At 40.3% G+C, this 17,858-nt stretch overlaps 2 protein-coding genes across 23 annotated transcripts in view; one reads left to right on the top strand and one right to left on the bottom strand.

Annotated features, from left to right (window-relative positions):
* The window catches only part of FIP1L1 (factor interacting with PAPOLA and CPSF1), an 81,971-nt gene extending 80,723 nt beyond the window's left edge, over positions 1-1,248 (top strand). For 9 of the 16 annotated variants that reach the window (XM_039542598.1, XM_039542594.1, XM_039542590.1 and 6 more), the window contains one exon: positions 923-1,167. In XM_039542598.1, the coding sequence (XP_039398532.1) occupies positions 923-1,080 (158 nt within the window). In that variant the 3' untranslated portion in view covers positions 1,081-1,167. Of the gene's footprint in view, positions 1-922 lie in introns of all 16 variants that reach the window. The other 7 variants (XM_039542595.1, XM_039542592.1, XM_039542591.1 and 4 more) reach the window with 2 other exon arrangements.
* A 961-nt stretch (positions 1,249-2,209) lies between these two features.
* LNX1 (ligand of numb-protein X 1) overlaps positions 2,210-17,858 on the bottom strand; it is a 234,837-nt gene continuing 219,188 nt past the window's right edge. For 6 of the 7 annotated variants that reach the window (XM_039542575.1, XM_039542576.1, XM_039542577.1 and 3 more), the window contains 4 exons: positions 16,265-16,442; positions 11,966-12,194; positions 3,747-3,905; positions 2,210-2,934 (listed from right to left, as the gene is read on the bottom strand). In XM_039542575.1, the coding sequence (XP_039398509.1) occupies positions 2,799-2,934; positions 3,747-3,905; positions 11,966-12,194; positions 16,265-16,442 (702 nt within the window). In that variant the 3' untranslated portion in view covers positions 2,210-2,798. Of the gene's footprint in view, positions 2,935-3,746; positions 3,906-7,549; positions 7,908-11,965; positions 12,195-16,264; positions 16,443-17,858 lie in introns of those variants that run through there. The other variant, XM_039542582.1, reaches the window with a different exon arrangement.

Genomic DNA, 17,858 nt, shown 5'->3' with positions numbered 1-17,858 from the left:
ATATCAGAGGGATAAATATCAGGGAGGGAGAGGAATTATTTAAGCTCAGTACCAATGTGGACACACAAACAACTGGATATAAACTGGCCATCAGGAAGTTTAGACTTGAAATTAGACGGTTTCTAACCATCAGAGGAGTGAAGTTCTGAAACAGCCTTCCAAGGGGAGCAGTGGGGGCAAAAGACATATCTGGCTTCAAGTTTATTGAGGAGAGAGCCTAATTTTGGCAATTAATTGATCTTTGACTATTAGTGGTAAATATGGCCAATGGCCTGTGATAGGATGTTAGGTGGGGTGGGATCTGAGTTACTACAGAGAATTCTTTCCTGGGTGTCTGGCTGGTGAGTCTTGCCCACGTGCTCAGGGTTTAGCTGATCACCATATTTGGGGTCAGGAAGGAATTTTACTCCAGGGAAGATTAGCAGAGGCTGGGGTGCTTTTTGCCTTCCTCTGCAATGTGGGGCCTGGGTCACGTGCTGAAGGATTCTCTGCACCTTGAAGTCTTTAAACCATGATTTGAGGACTTCAATAGCTCAGATGTAGGTTAGGGGTTTATTACAGGAGTGGGTGGGTGAGATTCTGTGGCTTGTGTTGTGCAGGAGGTCAGATAGATGATCATAATGGTCCCTTCTGTCCTTAGTCTATGACTCTGATTTGTCATTCCTGGTTTAAAAAAAAAAAAAGTGGATGCACATAAACCATTTATTAAAAATGAAGCTTGATTGTGATGCACATTTATGTTCTGATGATCACTTCCTAGTCCTCTTTGTCCACATTTTCCAATACTGCACATGACATTAAAACTGCTGGTGTCAGTTTTCTTATAAGGAAGCAAGAGGCAGATTTCTCATACATTATGTTTGAGGGCCTGTTTAATAGCAGAGTATGCATCTGTCTGAGCATTTTCCTCTCTTTGTCTTAGTAACAGCAGGCGTCGTCATGACAGTGAAGAAGGGGACAGCCACAGGAGGCACAAACACAAAAAATCCAAAAGAAGCAAAGAAGGAAAAGAAGCTAGTGGTGAACCTGCCCCTGAACAAGAAAACACTGAAGCTGCTCCAGTGGAATAGGCATGTGTGATATTTGCTTACTTGCATATATTAGTGCCAGAAATAGATTACTATAAATCTTGTTATTTTTCTGGGTATTAAAGAAATTTGCTCTTAATCTTGTTCTGTTAGTACAAAATATAAGGTTAATTTGTTTTTTGAGAATAAAAGAGTGAATTTTTCATGTTAAGTTAAGATTCATGGATTGACTTTGTCTTATTTTTAAGATACTATAAGAAAAAGTGCAGCAGGGGCTTCTGAGGTCTAGAGGGTGGTGCTGTTGCAGTACTGTACAGGAAACCTACCCCCAAAATACTGAACTCATTCTCTTGTTGCCTAAGCCCGTAGGAGCTGTAGAAGTTTATTCTTCTCCTGGGTTGAGGTTGGTTTGCATTCATGTTACCCCATACTAATATCTACCAGTACATCTGTAACAGTGCTAATGGATCTCTGAAGTTTATCTTTGCCCTTTGAGTTCATTATATAAACAGGTCATCCTTTTGAGTGCCATAGGAGAAGAGCAGGAGGCATTTGAGAAACTTTTGCTGGAAGGTATGGCAAAAACTAAAATATGCATGTTATTTTTCATGTGATTGGAGAGTATGACCATTATTTATATTACATAGAAAGTGTTAAAGGTTTAACACAACTTTCAAATGTATGAGTGAGTGCAGGAGGATGATTTAAGTAGCTTGGAGGTTAGATAACTACTTTTGGTTTCTATTAACTGGTTATCAGTTCTGCTGCTCTGACCTATGTAAAATGAAGTTGGTCTTAGCATATTTTCAAGAGACACCTGTCCACATCACAATAAAAATTAATGGCTTGATCCTGTCCCTCTTTAAAGTTAATGGGAAAGAGCACCTGATTTCAGAATATTGATAATTTCCATAGAGGCATCTGTAATTGTTTAAGCAAAGAAAATAAGCTACCATCTCACTTTTGGATATATTCCCTCCAGAAAATGTTTGAGTCTAGCAAAACTTACACTGCCACTAGCCAAGTGGATAATTAGTAGTATATCTTGCAATACTTAATTTTTTAAAAAAATTCATGGATAAAATAGTGTTTAAGGATGAAGTCCTAATCTTGCTGGGTTATCTGCAGTTTGGGAGGAAGAATAGTTCTTTCTGGTTTTCTTGAAGAAAAGAACATGTCTGTACAATAGTTACATTTATTTTTAATAAGAAATAAAATCTCATTCACAGTATTACATCCTACCAGACAAAATATTTGAAAGTCTTGAAAATATCAGCATCATACTGACCATGAAAAGGAACATTATTTGATTAAAGTGCTTTTCACATGTTGGGTAGAAACAGTCAACTGATTTAAGCATTACAAAAACATTTCAAGTTTATCATTTCAAGAGCCTGCCAAGTATTTTTCCAAGTTACATATCCATAACTTTTTTATAGCTTGAAAATGGTAGTGAACAGAATTGCTGCTGCTGCTTTTTAATGGACTTCATTATAATGAATCAAATATAAAAATACAAACTTAACCACATGAGAATTGTACCCTGATCTAGAATTTCAGTAGTTTTGCTTTTTTTCAAAGTGCACGTTACTCTGACAGGTGTCATGTTTTCTCAAGATCATCTTGACATGCAAAGTTACATTTCACAAACTTTTTTTTAATTATTTACAAATATACAGTTGACCAAAAAACTGTAGGAAAACTGATGTCCATAGTAAATAGCTTGTTTTCTGTGTCAAATGATTTGTCATTTTTCCATGAATACTTGTTTTATAAAAAAGTGCCAGGCCAGGACATAAGAGTGAGAGTAATTTTTCCTTTCAGTTCTTTGAGCATCCTTGCCAAACAGGCATGCATCATTCCTGATGTATTCCTGCCATTGACAGCGAGGAGGATATCACCACATCTGGAAAATTAAAAATGTAGATAAGATTTTAGTTAAAACACTTAAAACTAAGAAGAGATCCAGATCTCAGACAACTTTCTTGCCAGTTGAGCTGCTTTGGCTAGCTCTATAACGTTGTGTCACCACTTTGCCAGAAGGATGGCAACTACTAAACAGGCAAAAGAGCGGGGGTGAAAAAGTTGAGGCTTCTGAAGGTAAGCTGTTGAAAAGATCCTGGTGTTCTTACTCTATCATGTATTTGTTCTTCCCTGGCATTCCTTTACAAATCAGATATATATGGAGGAAAATATGAAATCAGAGCTCTTCTTTCAGATCTCTGTATGCCAGGTAAAATTAACTGGTTATTGGACAGTAAAAACACTGTAAGAATTTACAGGTCACCTATATTTTATCTCTCACACCTAGTATTGGATTTAAATTATATTTTTAGTTGTCAATGTAGAAGTGTATGTATAATTAAGAGAACTGTTACTGTGTAAATAACATATAATAAAAAGACATCTGTGAAGTAGTGTATGTAGATGTTGATAGTTATACACTTGATAATATTTTGCCAGGAAAGCAAGTTGTTAAAGCACAGGATTCTATTCCCAGCTCTGTCAAAAAGGGCCCAATTTTGTACTCAACTGGTTTCAATGGAAGTTTTCATTGGACTGGTATGAATTTGAGCTCTCTTTTTACCTTCAGCAAGTCACTTGGTCTCTCTGGACCACAGTCTCCTTATTTTAAGACTTAACTCTATGAATATTATAAAGTCCTTTTGAGTTCCTTGGATGAAGAGTACTATTTAAATATTAGTTTCATTAGTTTACCTAATTCTTCCATCATTGTATGCTGGTGTGCCTCCAACGATGGATTTGATAAAGAATGGTTTGTTCCCACTGTGTTCTTCATAACCGCCTACGATGCTGAAGCCAAGACTTCCTGCTGTATTTCTTCGTAATGCAATTTCTTTGCAGCTGTACAAATACCTGAAACAAAATCAGTCTAATTAATGTCTCAGGATTAAGTTAAGTTTATTTGTTGATGCATCTGCCTTTCTAGATACTGGTAGCATGTTTAGTGCCTGCTAAAAAGCACCAAAGTTCCATTGAAGAAAATATTTCAACGGAGATTGGACTTAATTTAAATCATAACTTAAAAACAACACTGATGCTGTCTGCAGATATTAAGTGCGATATTACTGACGGAATAGCTGATCAGAGGCAGGTAACAAGTGTCATGCTTTTAAGACACCCTTTTAAAAAAACCCAGACCACTAAAATCAAAGATATCACACAAGGAAAAATATCACCTCAGAGAAGGGATTATAGCTTTTCTATTACTGAGCAAAGAGTGAGAATTGTGCAGTGAATTGTATTATACTTTCATAACCCTAGTGGTGAAGTGTTCTGGAGTAATTATGCTGTTATTGAGAAGGTAGCTTGTTACAGGTACAAGATTAATTCAGTGGTGTTTTTTTAATAAGAAAGAATTATTTAAAAACCGTCTTTTGCTTTGGCTTTGTTATAATCCATTGGTTATATTACCTGATAACATAATGTATTGCCCAACTATACATAACTGATGCTGGCTTGATGGAAAAAAGGGGGTGGAGGGGGAAGTGTTTGTTAGGTTAATTAAGCTTGTATTTTGTGGTATGTGGTAATCAATCTTAATCTTGCATTAGTTTAAATGCCTGTTTCTTAGTAAATTTAGTGTTTATTATAAAACTAACCTTCCAAAAAATGTCAGTGTGTACCAATCAGATATTTGCTGAAAACTAGAAAAGACTATTGCCATCTTCATTAGAGATATAGTAATACAAAATTTTGCCTGGGATACTGATAAGCCTTTACCATCTAGCATAAGGCTGCTAGAAGAAGCTGAAATACATTTGGTGTTATAACAGACTAGTTAACTTTCTGCACATATTCTAAGCCAATCCATTATAGCTGAATTTACTCTGTATTGAAAGACATTTTAAAATTCTCACTGAGAGCCGACCCTTCTGCTGAGAGAGTCTCAAAATTGTACCTTTAAAGATAAAGTATATCTTTTTTAAAAGTTTGTCATATTTTTCTTGTAAAATAATATGTTTGCTAAGTTTCACAGCAGGATTTTACAGTATTACTAGATTAGTCCCCTAGGATCTACAAATATTCACCTGCTGCCACGATGTTAGGTATAGTGTTTGCACAACAGATCACTGGCTGCTAATGGAAAAAGCAGGTGACTCTTGGTTATTCCCTAGAAGGCGGGCTCTATTACTTTCCCATCTGTGGGGTTTTGAGCATGCAGAATCACTTTAAAGAAAATGGAGAGAGAAAAGAAAACAACCACCCTAAGCTCACAGGATTTGGTAACAAGGTCACAACCAAGTGTTGCCAGGATTTAGTCATCATTAATATTAATTCAGCCTGATATGCAGAATGGGTAACAACCTTGCTGTATCTGGACATTACTTATTGCCTTAAGGAGGAAGTTTCTTGACCGCTTGAATAAGGGCAATGTTACCGTAAATACTTCTGTCCATTTTAAAAAAAAAGAGAGTTTGTTCCTGTGTCCTTAACCAGCTAGGCCAAGTATAATTACAAGGAAAGAATGTGTCTGAGTACATTCTGTAGGTCTTTCAGTTAAATTACCACCATTAGACTGTAGAATTTACCTTATAGTTGTAATCTAACTGTTGGATTTAGGTAACAGAGCTATGACATGCTGTCAATGTGATTGATCTAGTGTGCATTTAATCTGAACCAATTGTGTTTGTGCAAAGCTGTCTAATTGATGGTTAATTGTGACTGTTGGAGTCCTACTAATAACAAATTCAAGTTCCAGATGGCAAAGTGATTTGGGTTTCTGTTGTCCATTACTCTTAACAACCTAGACTTGAGAGAAGAGGCTGGCTCTGGAATGCTATCTTTACTCTGTAACCTTTCCTCTATGGCTGTGAATAACTTTGTTATTAGCTGAACGGCCTTGTGTAAGCATTCAGTCTTCTAATGTTCACACCAACCAGCATCACACTCTATAGGGGTTAGATTTGCAAGAAAAATACTTTTGAAATATCCCTGTTCTAAAAAGTAGAGCAACAGAAACAACCCCGTCATCTAAAATAGTCTTAAAAATCAAGTTAAGTTTGGAGGAGAGTAGGGCAATATTTGGCTCTAATGAATACAAACAAGGGCTTATTAGCCAACAGTATTTCTCCCAGGTTCAGATAAAAGTGTAGTGGCCTGTCACTATTGTAGAATCGATCATTTGGGAGCAGAAGCCAGCTCCAAGAGGTGCTATATTCTGAATGTTCCTTACTAAATAGGGACAAATAACCTGCTTGTGCCCCCCCCCCCCCAAAAAAAACCCACTCTCCTAGGCATATAGTGTACTCTGTGATTATTCATAGGTTCCCCTATATCTTACTAGCAACTACAATTATGTTCAACACCTTGTTGAGTCCTTGGGCATACCATGATGGCCAGGCTCCCCCCCTGGGGAGAGGGTAGATGTCTTACCACAGCCTACAGGAGGTGATCGACTGACTGGGGTAATGCATGATTCACACGCCCCTTTCTGTCAACACTTTGGCTGAAGATCAGATATTCTTAAACAGTGAGCTTTGTGAGCCAGGGACTGTCCCTGCCTGAAAGTGCACAGAATATCATGAGTGTTACTACAAGCAGCAGACATCAAGTGCTTTTCAGGGACCAGAAGAATCCTAGAGTTGGCACAACATGAGTACTAGAGTCCCATAATAATCTTGAACCTTGAAGAGGACACTGCCAGAATGGACAGCAACTTGAGCTCTACTAGGAAACTAGTGCTATTTTGCAGCCTCTCTAGACTAGCCAGATAGCAGTGGTGTGTCTAGCTCAGAAGAGGTGAATGCCCTCAACTGCTCTGGTTGTTCACTGGCCCCGAAACACTTGCTGTTAAATGCCTAGCTTTGGGTATTGATGGCTGAAGGGTGGAAAATGTGACATCTGCAGGCCTGATTGGCGAAGAAAACTTTGCACTTACTGTTGCAATAGCACAATAGAAATTGCCCAGAGTTAAAGAAAAATAGACATTTGTATTCTTATTTCTTGAACTAACTTCTTAATTTCCACTTTAATTTCTTGGTTCGCTAGCCAGAAATACAAGGAGTTCAGCCTAAAAACGTTCAAACTTGGGGGCCAAAAGTTAAGCACCTAAATACACCAGTAGGTGAATTTGTATTCACACAAATCTTACATTGTTTCAGTGCTTTAGTAAAGCACTGACAATAAGTTAGCTGTTGTTTGAGTGTATTACAGCAGTGCACACCATCTATCTGCTAAGGGCCTGAAAGCTGCACAGAAACAAGGAAATAAGTAATGGAGTTGTCTGGATATTTCAGCAGGTAAGGAATAAAAAACCACCTACTCTGCATAGCTGGGAGAGAGGGGGTTACAAATGGAGAGTTTGAGAACAAGAAAGGGGTCGTTGTAAGTTTTGTAGTAATAAAAATTGAGTTAAATAGCACCACAAAGAGAAAATGAAATGATGTACTTGTATCATCTGTACTTATTGCTGTGGAGCAGCTTGAGGGTTCTTGGTATATAAAGAAAAACTTTAATTTGTGGACCACAATGGTTCCTTTGGAGCTGCTGCACTACAGGGGATAATGTCTACTTTGGACCATACTAATTTACAAATTACCACTTTTCAGCAGCTAGTGATTGGTAATTTTTTTAAGTTTAGGAGGGTTTTCTCTGCATACAAACACACTGACACAAAGTATCAGGGCAGTTCAGAAGCTACCAATGCTGTCAGACTCTTGTTTATAACACTATTACAAATACAGTTGCCCATCTTAATGTTATGTACTCAGAAAACTAGTCCAACAGTTGGTAGGAAGCTTTCACAGATGCATTAAGAGATTAAAACACAATATAACTGTGTTCTCTTTACTTTAAGTCTTGGATTCAAATAGTAAAATGTGTAATGCCCTGCTCCTGGCTGCTTCATCTTTGTCTCTGCAACAATGAATATTGAAAGATTTTTTTTAACGTGTTTCACATTCATACTTCAGAATGACAACCTATGTCAGCAGACAAAACTGATTTCCCTATCCCATCAAATTTCATCTGTTTTCCCCTTGTTATAATGGATCAAAGTTACAGAACAACTTAGTCCAAACTTTCAATATAATGCGTAAAACTGGCATTTACTTGTGTACTTAATGGGGTTTAGAGATATGCTTGAAAGTTCTGCTTACAGCAAGACCATTAAAATGGGAGAGTGCTAGTTGAATTTCATATTTCATACCCAGTTCTGCCACTGATTCTGTGATACATCTTGGATAACTCAATCTCTCTGCTTCACTTCACAGCTGAGTAAAGACAACTATTCACAGTATGTTTGTGAAGTTATGGTAGACTGATCTATAATGTATTTTTAAAAGTAGTGTTGGGAGGAATGTGAGGATAAAGAGAAGGAAGGAGGGCAAAATTAGCAAGGGTAGAAAAATTACTGTAGCACTGGGGAAGCGTAACTTAGCTCTAGCTGGTGTTTTTTTTTTATCACCTTCAGGAGTATATATTTCCTTCAAAAATAAATGACCTGTATTCCTCAACAGCCAACTGAGTAGAAAAAACAAATGGTAAGAAATAACTATGCTGGATAGGGATGATGATTAGTCTTTACTTCAATAGATCTGACTACCAGCAAACATACCTGCCACTCACATGTTGTCCCTAGGACCTAGCTCAGACAATTGTTAGAAGCACACAGTTTTATAACCACCACATAGTGTATCATACTACAGAGTTAACAGAGGCAGTAATTTATACACTAACAAGTCATCTAAAAATGACTCACTGAAGACCAGTTTTAAAATATCATTGGAAATGAAATTTCTGCCCATTTCTTGTGAGCTCAGCAAGTGCTTATATATTTAAAGAATGTAGAAAGGCAGTAATTTCTGGTGCTTAGAGCCAGGGCCTGATAAGTCAGATTTGGCTTCTATGGCTGACTTGCTATGGGAGCTTTGAGCAAACTGCCTAATCCTCAGTGTTTATTTCCTCATCTGTACCAACCTTTGTAATGTGCATATGACCCATGGAAGAGAAGTGAGCTATATTAAGGGAATGTATTGCTCATTTACAGTATTGGTATCAGCGCAGAAGTATGCCCAGAGAAACACTAATCTTAAATCATACAGCTACACTCACAGAAACTAAGGGGAAACAAAAGAGGGGTGAGGGAGAGGGACAACTCAGTGGTTTGAGCATTGGCCTGCTAAACCCAGGGTTGTGAGTTCAATCCTTGAGGGGGCCATTTTAGTTGGGGATTGGTCCTGCTTTGAGCAGGGGGTTGGACCAGATCACCTCCTGAGGTTCCCTCCAACCCTGATATTCTATGATTCTGAAAACAGATACTCCAGGTTGTTGCTGAGGCCAGTGATTCTTCCTTCTCTCTTACCCCATGTCTCCATATCATGTTCTATATTTCCCCTCCTTTCTGTGTCCCCTTCTCATCTCCCTTATTCTGCCTGCTCTTCCTTCTCTGGCTTCCTATCCTGCAGGACCAGGCCTGCTTGTTCCTTGCATTCCTTTTTCTTAGGGGTATTGTCTCCTGCTGTTGAACTTTAATTATAGTATCTAAATGTTCCACACACTGTTACACCAAGACTTCCTCCCATTGCTTAATATGCAAGTGTGGGGCAATCTAGATTAACACTGACTAAGCAGAATTGTATTTAAATTGAATCATCTTTTCCCAAGACAAGCTTGGGCTGTGTAGCAAAGCTGTTGAAAATACCCTTGAAATCTAGTGGGGAGTGGCTCTTGCCAACAGCATCCTGGAAGCCTAGTGAAAGGTTAAATTCTCAGACTGGGGGGAAATGAGTTAATATGTATTAATGATACATGTCCTGGTGACAGAGCTTGAAGGACTTCCAGATGTGTAGTGTGGATGCCAGAGAGTCAATGAGAACAGAAGGGTAACCAGTATTTGCTCTAGATAAGATTGAAGTATCTGATAACATGTATTGTTAAGTGAATAAGTCCAAATCTGTTGCTTGGGGCCTGCCAAACAAGTCAGTACTAATAAGGGTGAAATACACCTCTGTTACTGTCAATTCTAATAATCTTTATTCCCCATATTTAATTTAAATTTAAGACGACCAGCGGACTAGTTCAGCATACTAATTCCCCTACACTTCAGCCACACTGTGGCCCTTTTCTGTGAGTTGAGTTGCAGCTGGGGATATGATTACAATGAATTTCCTGTTTTCAGACCTGCTGACATGGTGGGTAATTTTCCTTCAGTTAAAAGGTTGGGGGCTGTACATGTGCATTTTCTGGAGCAGGGAGGCTAATAAACTCAGATGCTGTTCAAAAGAGTAAAATTCCCTTCCAGCACAGAAAGCCAAAGATATCTGACTGCTTGATTTTAACAGGGTGCTTTTGCTGATTGGTACTCTGCTTCTGACAGTAACTTTGTCCTGGGTCCTGCAGTCAAGATACAGTGACCACAGTTCTCCTTCAGTGTTTACAGCAGGTGCGGTGAGCTGAGCGAAAGCTTCCTAAAGGTCGACTTAAGCTGTATTTTCCTCAGCACTAGGCAATGCATTGTATTTATATTGAACCACTAAGAGTAAAGTTTAGATTTCTGTTGGCTTAGGAGGGAGAACTGGAAGTTGTAGAGAGGGGAGCTTTCAATCCCTGGGGTGCAGTAGGGTTAGCTATGCAGTGAGGCAGAGGGTGTGTTCTAGGGGTGATACTGGCATTTGACTGGTTCATCAGAACCATGGTGAAGGGTAAATTATCAGCAACGGAGGGTGGATTTTAAACACACTAGTTTCTACATAAAAGTAAAGGAAAAAATCTATTGACCTAGGCTATCTAGCCCCCCCCGGGAATGAAGAGATGTACCTGACCCCTAAAGATGGCACAGTTTTGCTTTTCACACTTTGTACCCTCCACCCAAGTGGGGTATTCTGTCTTTGCACTCAGCTGGAGTTCAGAACCACCTCACCACAGGCCTGATGCAGTAAGACACAACAAAACCCAAAGAAGCTTCACCTGTGCCTTCCCATCAGGCCTTGCTGCAAGCTGAGGAAAGGCCTGCAAAATGGCCTAACATGGAATAGTAAGGAACAGAATCTAGCTAGAGTATAAATACCCAAAAAAAGCAAAACCATGTGTACAAAAAACCTGAGTAACCCAACTGGTTTCACCCTTGTTCTCCATGCAGTGGAGCCACCTGATTTTGCCCTTTTAAAAGAAAAAGGGATATTCTGAGCAGCCACTGAGTTCAGGTTAATAGGTAAAGCATATATAAACTGTTGCATCAAATTCTGCAGTCCTAGAAATCAATGAGAGTTTTGTTCTATTTAAGAATTGGAATTTCAGCATTAACTCAGTGTAATCCCTGATGCAGGGCAAGTCTTCATTAAAAGCTCAGGTTCAAACAACATTGCAAGATGCAGATTTATACGTGCTGAAGAGGTTAAAATGCCCTGTGTATATAAGACAATTAAACTACACACTACGTGGCTTATTTTTACTAAAACTACAAAACAGCTGCTTCCTGTATCTTACAAATGAACTTTTTGCAGGCAGGTGGTGGAGTCAGGGGAGGCGATTCTGAGAAATGCACCAACTGTGTGCACTTTTTAACATCTGGGCAAAGTCAAACAGTTCAGCTGTATTTAACTAACACAGGATCTGTGAAGCTTGAGTGCTGCAGGGGTAGTTTTGGACTTTGCAGGGTGGTCCAGAGGGCTCAGATCCCAGATCTAAGTTCTCACATCCACTCAGACTTTTCCCTTCCTTCTCTAACTCATTTTCAGCTATAGGACTGTTCAGGATCTCTCTTTCCTCCCTTAAAAGCAGCCCTATGTGTCTATTTTCCATATATGTATAAACAATTACTAAAGGGAGGTATTTAAAATAAAGGTTTTTGACAGAGCCTGGATTTAATTAAGATGTCAGTGTAATGAATCAGGCCAAAAAGCAAGAGCCATCCAAGAAACATAAATCTTTCCTCCCATTCCCCTTCAACACAAGGATGTAATTTTTGGACTTACCGTGGCAGCTCAAGCCACATAACCCAGGAAGGTGACCATTCACTGTTATCAGATGTGTTCTGAGTGGTGTCAGGAAGTGATACATGGCTCATGTCCTCCAGGGCCTCACATTCTTTCATTTCCAAGGCTTTGAGCACTACAGATGAGGTGGTGTTTTTCAATAGGGCTACTGCCTCGCTACGGCTGACACCAGTCAGGTCAATTCCATTCACATTCAGCAAAATGTCACCTGAAGGACGATAAACACAACCATTAAAAAGGAGAAAATGGTTTTAAGGCTTTAATTAATTTTTCCTTTTAAACAAAATGCATTTCAGGAATAGGTCAGGGCTGGGAACTTGTTGCCTGTCAAATGTGGTTGTTAATATTTTCATAGGAAATAAATGTAAGGCATAAAATAGACCATGAGAGTGAGATGAGGGGCTGAACTCAAACATGCATCATCACAGCCAGAATGGGCAAAGGTAGTGTTTTTGGTCACACCTCTCCTCCACCTTGGATCAGAGGGCAGCCAAGGGCCCTGAGGTAAGAGAGAGCAGTCTAAGGGCTGCTCACTGCACGGCATTAAACAAGGTTTGGCATACACAGCTTTGTACCATGGCAAACACCATTACAAATCCTTTTAAAGATAAAAGAAGGAAACAGTGTTAATGTGAAGTATTAAGTAAGGTTTTAATTTTAACAATATCCCTTTAGCTGGCAGGAGTTTTTAGATGGAAAACCCCCTTGTTTGACAGTCTTTTAGATGGGATAAAAGATGGGGAAGAGAGAAGAATTTAGTTGAGATGGGCTGGGATAAAAGTCTGATCCCATTTCCTAAACATACACGAGGGAAGAGAAAAGAACAGCGAAGATAGAAAATGCAGCTTCTGTCTCTGATATTGATTTCACTTGCAACCTCACTGCAGAAAAACACAGGCATGGCACATGGTCTTATCAGCCACTCTCGAGACCTGGCAAACTCATGTCAGCATCAGGCTGTGTAGACCATTGCTTTTGCTGTCTTTCTGGTCACAGGCTTACAGTACTGTTGCAAAATATACAGTCTTGACTGGCTAAGCCTGACTCTTATCAGACACAAGGAAAAAGTAGAGAGACAGGAAAGAGAAGAAAAATAAGGTAGGGAAAGAAGAGGACACGGAGGGACGGGGAAGGGAAGGAAGTTTCATATCTTAGGCGGAGGTTGGATTTCCTTTGGTCCTGTCTGCTCAGGATTAGGATGAAGGAGGTTTGGCATCCCAGGAGATGGTGGGGGTTGCAGTCATGATGGTGAAGCTCACTCTAGTAGCCCCCCATACCCCCTCAAAAAAAAGTTTCTCTAAGGACTCCAAAAGGCAGTGATGGGCAGAATAGCTCATCTCATTGCTATTTTATCTACCAGTTAGGCCTAGTTTCTGACACACCAATTTTTGGTTCACTGATTTCTGGTAAACAAGAGAAGTTTGAACCCAAGCATGATCTTATCCCAGTCCTTGAGTTGTATCAGCAGCCCTTTTTGTTTGGAAAAAATTCAGATTTGCTTTTGCACCTTTTCCTATCAACATTTGTTGTTACAGGTTGTTGCGATATCTTATGAACTTACACTCACTTTTTACTGTTGAGGGTAAATTACGATAAATGTGTAAGCTCAATTATCACAACAGGGCTACTTTAAATCACCACCCGAGCCCTGGGCAGCACAGATGGGCTGGCTGGGGGAGCGCTAAGCATCTGATCAGCATTTAATGGTAGGTGACACACATACTGATGCCTATAGTTAAGGTTGCGCAACATTTTCCATTATAAGATTGTGTTTACAGCTGTTTATAACTTTGCCAAACTTTAAGTGTTGGGGCTGAAATTTTCTGCCTCAGGCTGAATATTTTTGCAAAATTTAAGCCAAGATGATTCAGCCACGTCTCAGAATGAAACTAGGGGAACAGACGTTGTTTTAATGCACAAAATATGTATAAAATTCTTACATCCATTTTGTGGAGAAGCTCTAGTAGCTCCATGCATTGGAACAAGAATACCTAAAATTCTGTCCGTATGGTGCATCCTCTAGCCCAGGGCTTCAGGGGCTGAGCATGACTTTGTTGCCAGGAACAGAGCAGGGCTCTCAGTGTTCCTCCTGTTGGCACACAGGCAGCAACGAATAAAAAGAGGAAGCAGCCAGATTGAAATGAAGAGGAGTTAAGGGGAGCAGGATTTGGAGCTGTTTGGAGGAGGGGGAGGGTACTAGAATGAGGGACCAAAGCAGGATGGAGTCTGGGACTGGGACAAGGACAAGCTGAAGGGGTCTGTAACCACTACCACACATTCCCCTCAGAACCCGGAAGAGAACCCATAGTCTCAACATTTCTCTGCTGTCAGATCCACTGGCAAAATGTGTCTCATCTCCCTTTAGTGGTTGGCCCACATAGAGGATGAAAACCTACACGTGCTATTACTTACTCTATTAGCTCAAGAGCCAATGTTCTAACCCTGCTGATGAATCATGTGGAGTAAATATGGGTCTACATTATGGAAATTCTGTTTTTTTCCAGTTTGCCTTTTTTTTTTTAATCTAAGAAATTACATTAAAAATGCTATTCAAATGAAGTTAAGGTTGCAAAGTCAAGCACTCAAAAGTTGGGAAATGCTAGAATTAAGGTTACCCATGCGGCCTTAATTTGGCTCCCTTGCATGTATGTATTATAATGCATTCTTTAACTACAGGATCACATACTGTTTTTTTCCACAGCACCCTGGCCTCATTCAGTGCCTAGAATGGCTGGTGCTCTGGGAATAAATCAAGGTTGTACAGTGAAGGAGGCTGTTATGTGTAAATCCCTGCCTCACTTGTTGCAGAAAATGGACGGTGTGTAGTAAATGAGGCAGGGCTGAGTATTGCAGGGACAGAAAGTCCTGGGTTCATGCTTTGGGTACTTAAATGCTGCCCTGGAGAACCGGATTCTCTCTCTTACTCTCACACAGAGTTCCAGTGTCATCTCAGGCATGTCACTTAAACCAAACTTCAGTGGTGGTCATTAATGGTGTGTTCCTCATTTTCTGGGTACCCAACTTGATTCCCTGGAGTCTGATTTGCAGAAGAGCTGAGCACTCACTGCTCCAACTAATCAATGTGAACATAGGATATGCTATATAATGCTACATAACCTGAAAATATCAGGTAATAGGCATCTCTAACTGGGCACTTAATATTAGTGGACAATTTTGACATTAATACTATTGCGAAGAGCACCACTGGAAAGCCCTTGAGGGGTAGCCATGTTAGTTTGGATCTGTAAAAAGCGACAGAGTCCTGTGGCACCTTATAGACCAACAGATGCATCTGACGAAGTGGGTATTCTCCCACGAAAGCTCGTGCTCCAATACATTTGTTAGTCTATAAGGTACCACAGGACTCTTTGTTGCCCTCAGAGCAGGGTTTGAATAGTGTGCAGTAAATAAGGCTTAGGGCCACACATTGAAAAATGAGGATAAAACAAAATATTGAAAAGCTGCCTATTAAGTGAGCACCGTTCATCCTGTGCAGTGAATGAGGCAGGGGTCCTGTGGAAAAATAGTATGTGACCATGTAATTGAAGACTGTATTATAATACATATGCAAACAAGGGAGCCAAAGAAAGTGGGCACGAGCCACCTGAATTTTGTCCTAACTTTGCATGCTTGACTTTACAGCCTTAACGTTCTTTCAATATTTTTTTGTATGTAATAAATAATATAGGCCCATTCACCCTCTCCTCATGGTAAAACCCATAGGAACTGATACTGAAAAGAAAAACTCTGCAAAGCTCCCTTTGCTAAGGTCCCACCATATCATCTGACTGGGGAGAGATTTTGCCCCGCCCACAGAAAAGACTCTGGGGAAGAAGGCGATTTTATACATCCTCAGGCTGGAATTTTTTTTAAAAAACAATTTCAACAAGTCTTTGGGGGTGGTGGGACAACATACGTTACATTACCCCTCTCCCCGACACTGAGCACTTCTACTGCCTCAGTGCACACACAAGACCACATAGAGAGTGACCATAGGCTCTGAGAGGAGAGTGCAGGACAGCACTGCAGAGGTAGCTAGGAGAACCCAGGGCTCCACAGGAGGAGGGTCCCTCCAGCCATAGGTCTCAGAGGCACAATCTCACCTAAGGAGTTTGCCTTCTTTTAAAAACTCTTACAGGCTAGTTTCTCTCTCACCTCTGAGAGATATCTAAGTGTCTATAGAAACATACAGAGTGTGGCACCCCTTCTTTGTGATCTTTCGTTTTGTCAAAAGGGAGCTTTCCATTGAAGCAGGCCTCCAAACCCCATTAGCTTTACCTGTTTTCATTCTGCCATCTCTGCTGATGACTCCTCCAGCTTCAATGCTTATCACGTAGATGGGCAAATCCCATTCTCTGTGAGATGCTCCACCTGCCACAGTCATTCCCAGTGACTCTGTGTTATCTTTCCGGACAGACACCACCTTCTCATGACAGGTGACAGCATGAAGGGTGTTCTGTGGAGGCCCAATAACAAGGATAAATGAAGTGTTCACATATAGCCTTCTGATAGCTTCATTACTTGGAGTAATCAAACTGGAATTAATATGCAGCTGTATGATGACTATTCAGAGGGTCTCAAAGCATTTTACAACCCCTGAGCTCACAACACTTGTGTGGACAGTAAATATGACTATCCTACTGCTTGGGATTCCACAGGGTCACAGCTATGACCAAAGCACTCCAAACTTGGATGAGTAAAGTTGGTCACTAAATCTGTATTTGGGATCCAATACTGCTCCCATTAAAGTCAGTGGTGGTTTTGTCATTTACCTTAATGGGAGCAGAATCAGGGTGCCTGGACACACAAATAAAGTGGCCTGAGTTTTCACTTAGAAAGCAACCAGAGATTATACACTAGTAAAAATGCTGGGTGTTCAGCACCTCTGAAAATCAGACCACTTATTTAGGTGCCTCAATTTAGATTCAGGTGCTTAACTTTAGGCATCCAAATTTGAAAACTTTGTCATACATTTTTAACAAAGAAACAACAATATATGTACTATAAGGAACAAACCTATAGGGGATGGACTACATGACATTATAGTTTTTTTCCATCTCTAATTTCTATGGCTTTATGAAACTCTCCGGGAGAAACTGGCTAGAAGGATGTGTATTTAACTAGGGAGAACAACAAAGGACTTTTATAGAATAAGTGTCAAGGGCTTCTGCAGTGATTCATTTATTGCTGATTTTTAAAAGGTTGCTTCTGTGTGATGCCCATATCCAAACTATGAGGCGATTCATCTTTTTTCTTCCAATAGGAAAAGCTAACCACTTTGTTAGGCAAGGGTGCTCAGTTTGTTTATACTTTGTGAATAAGGGTCAGACAAATCAACACACATCATCAGATACTGAAGGATCATAAGGTAACCAGGGGAGGCTCTAGACATTTTGCCGCCCCAAGCACGGAGGGTCCGCTGGTCCCGTGGGACCAGCGGACCCTCCGCAGGCGTGCCTGCGGGAGGTCCGCCGAAGCCGCAGGATCAGCGGACCCTCCACAGGCAAGCCGCCAAAGGCAACCTGCCTGCCGCCCTCACGGCGACCGGCAGAGCGCCCCCCGTGGCTTGCCGCTTCAGGCACGTGCTTGGAACGCTGGTGCCTGGAACCGCCCCTGAAGGTAACATAGGTTCTAAAATGTAATACTGGCAAGGAAAGCCTTTCTAGTAGTCAGATAGCGTTCCCTCCTCAGCATGTGACCTGAATGTGTGAGCGTTTCAAAGCACCCCAATCCCTACCAAATATTTTATACAATGGACATGGATTTTTCTCCAAAAAATCCAGATTTAAACCTTACTGAATAACTTTAACTGCCCTCGATAATTCATATGCTATGTTCCTACAATTACTTTCTGAACACTCCAGTCTCTAGA

Source organism: Mauremys reevesii, linkage group 5, assembly GCF_016161935.1.
Source record: "Mauremys reevesii isolate NIE-2019 linkage group 5, ASM1616193v1, whole genome shotgun sequence".
Classification (NCBI taxonomy): domain Eukaryota; kingdom Metazoa; phylum Chordata; order Testudines; family Geoemydidae; genus Mauremys; species Mauremys reevesii.
The sequence above is the reverse complement of the archived record's forward strand: the minus strand, read 5'-3'. Positions and strand labels throughout refer to the sequence as shown.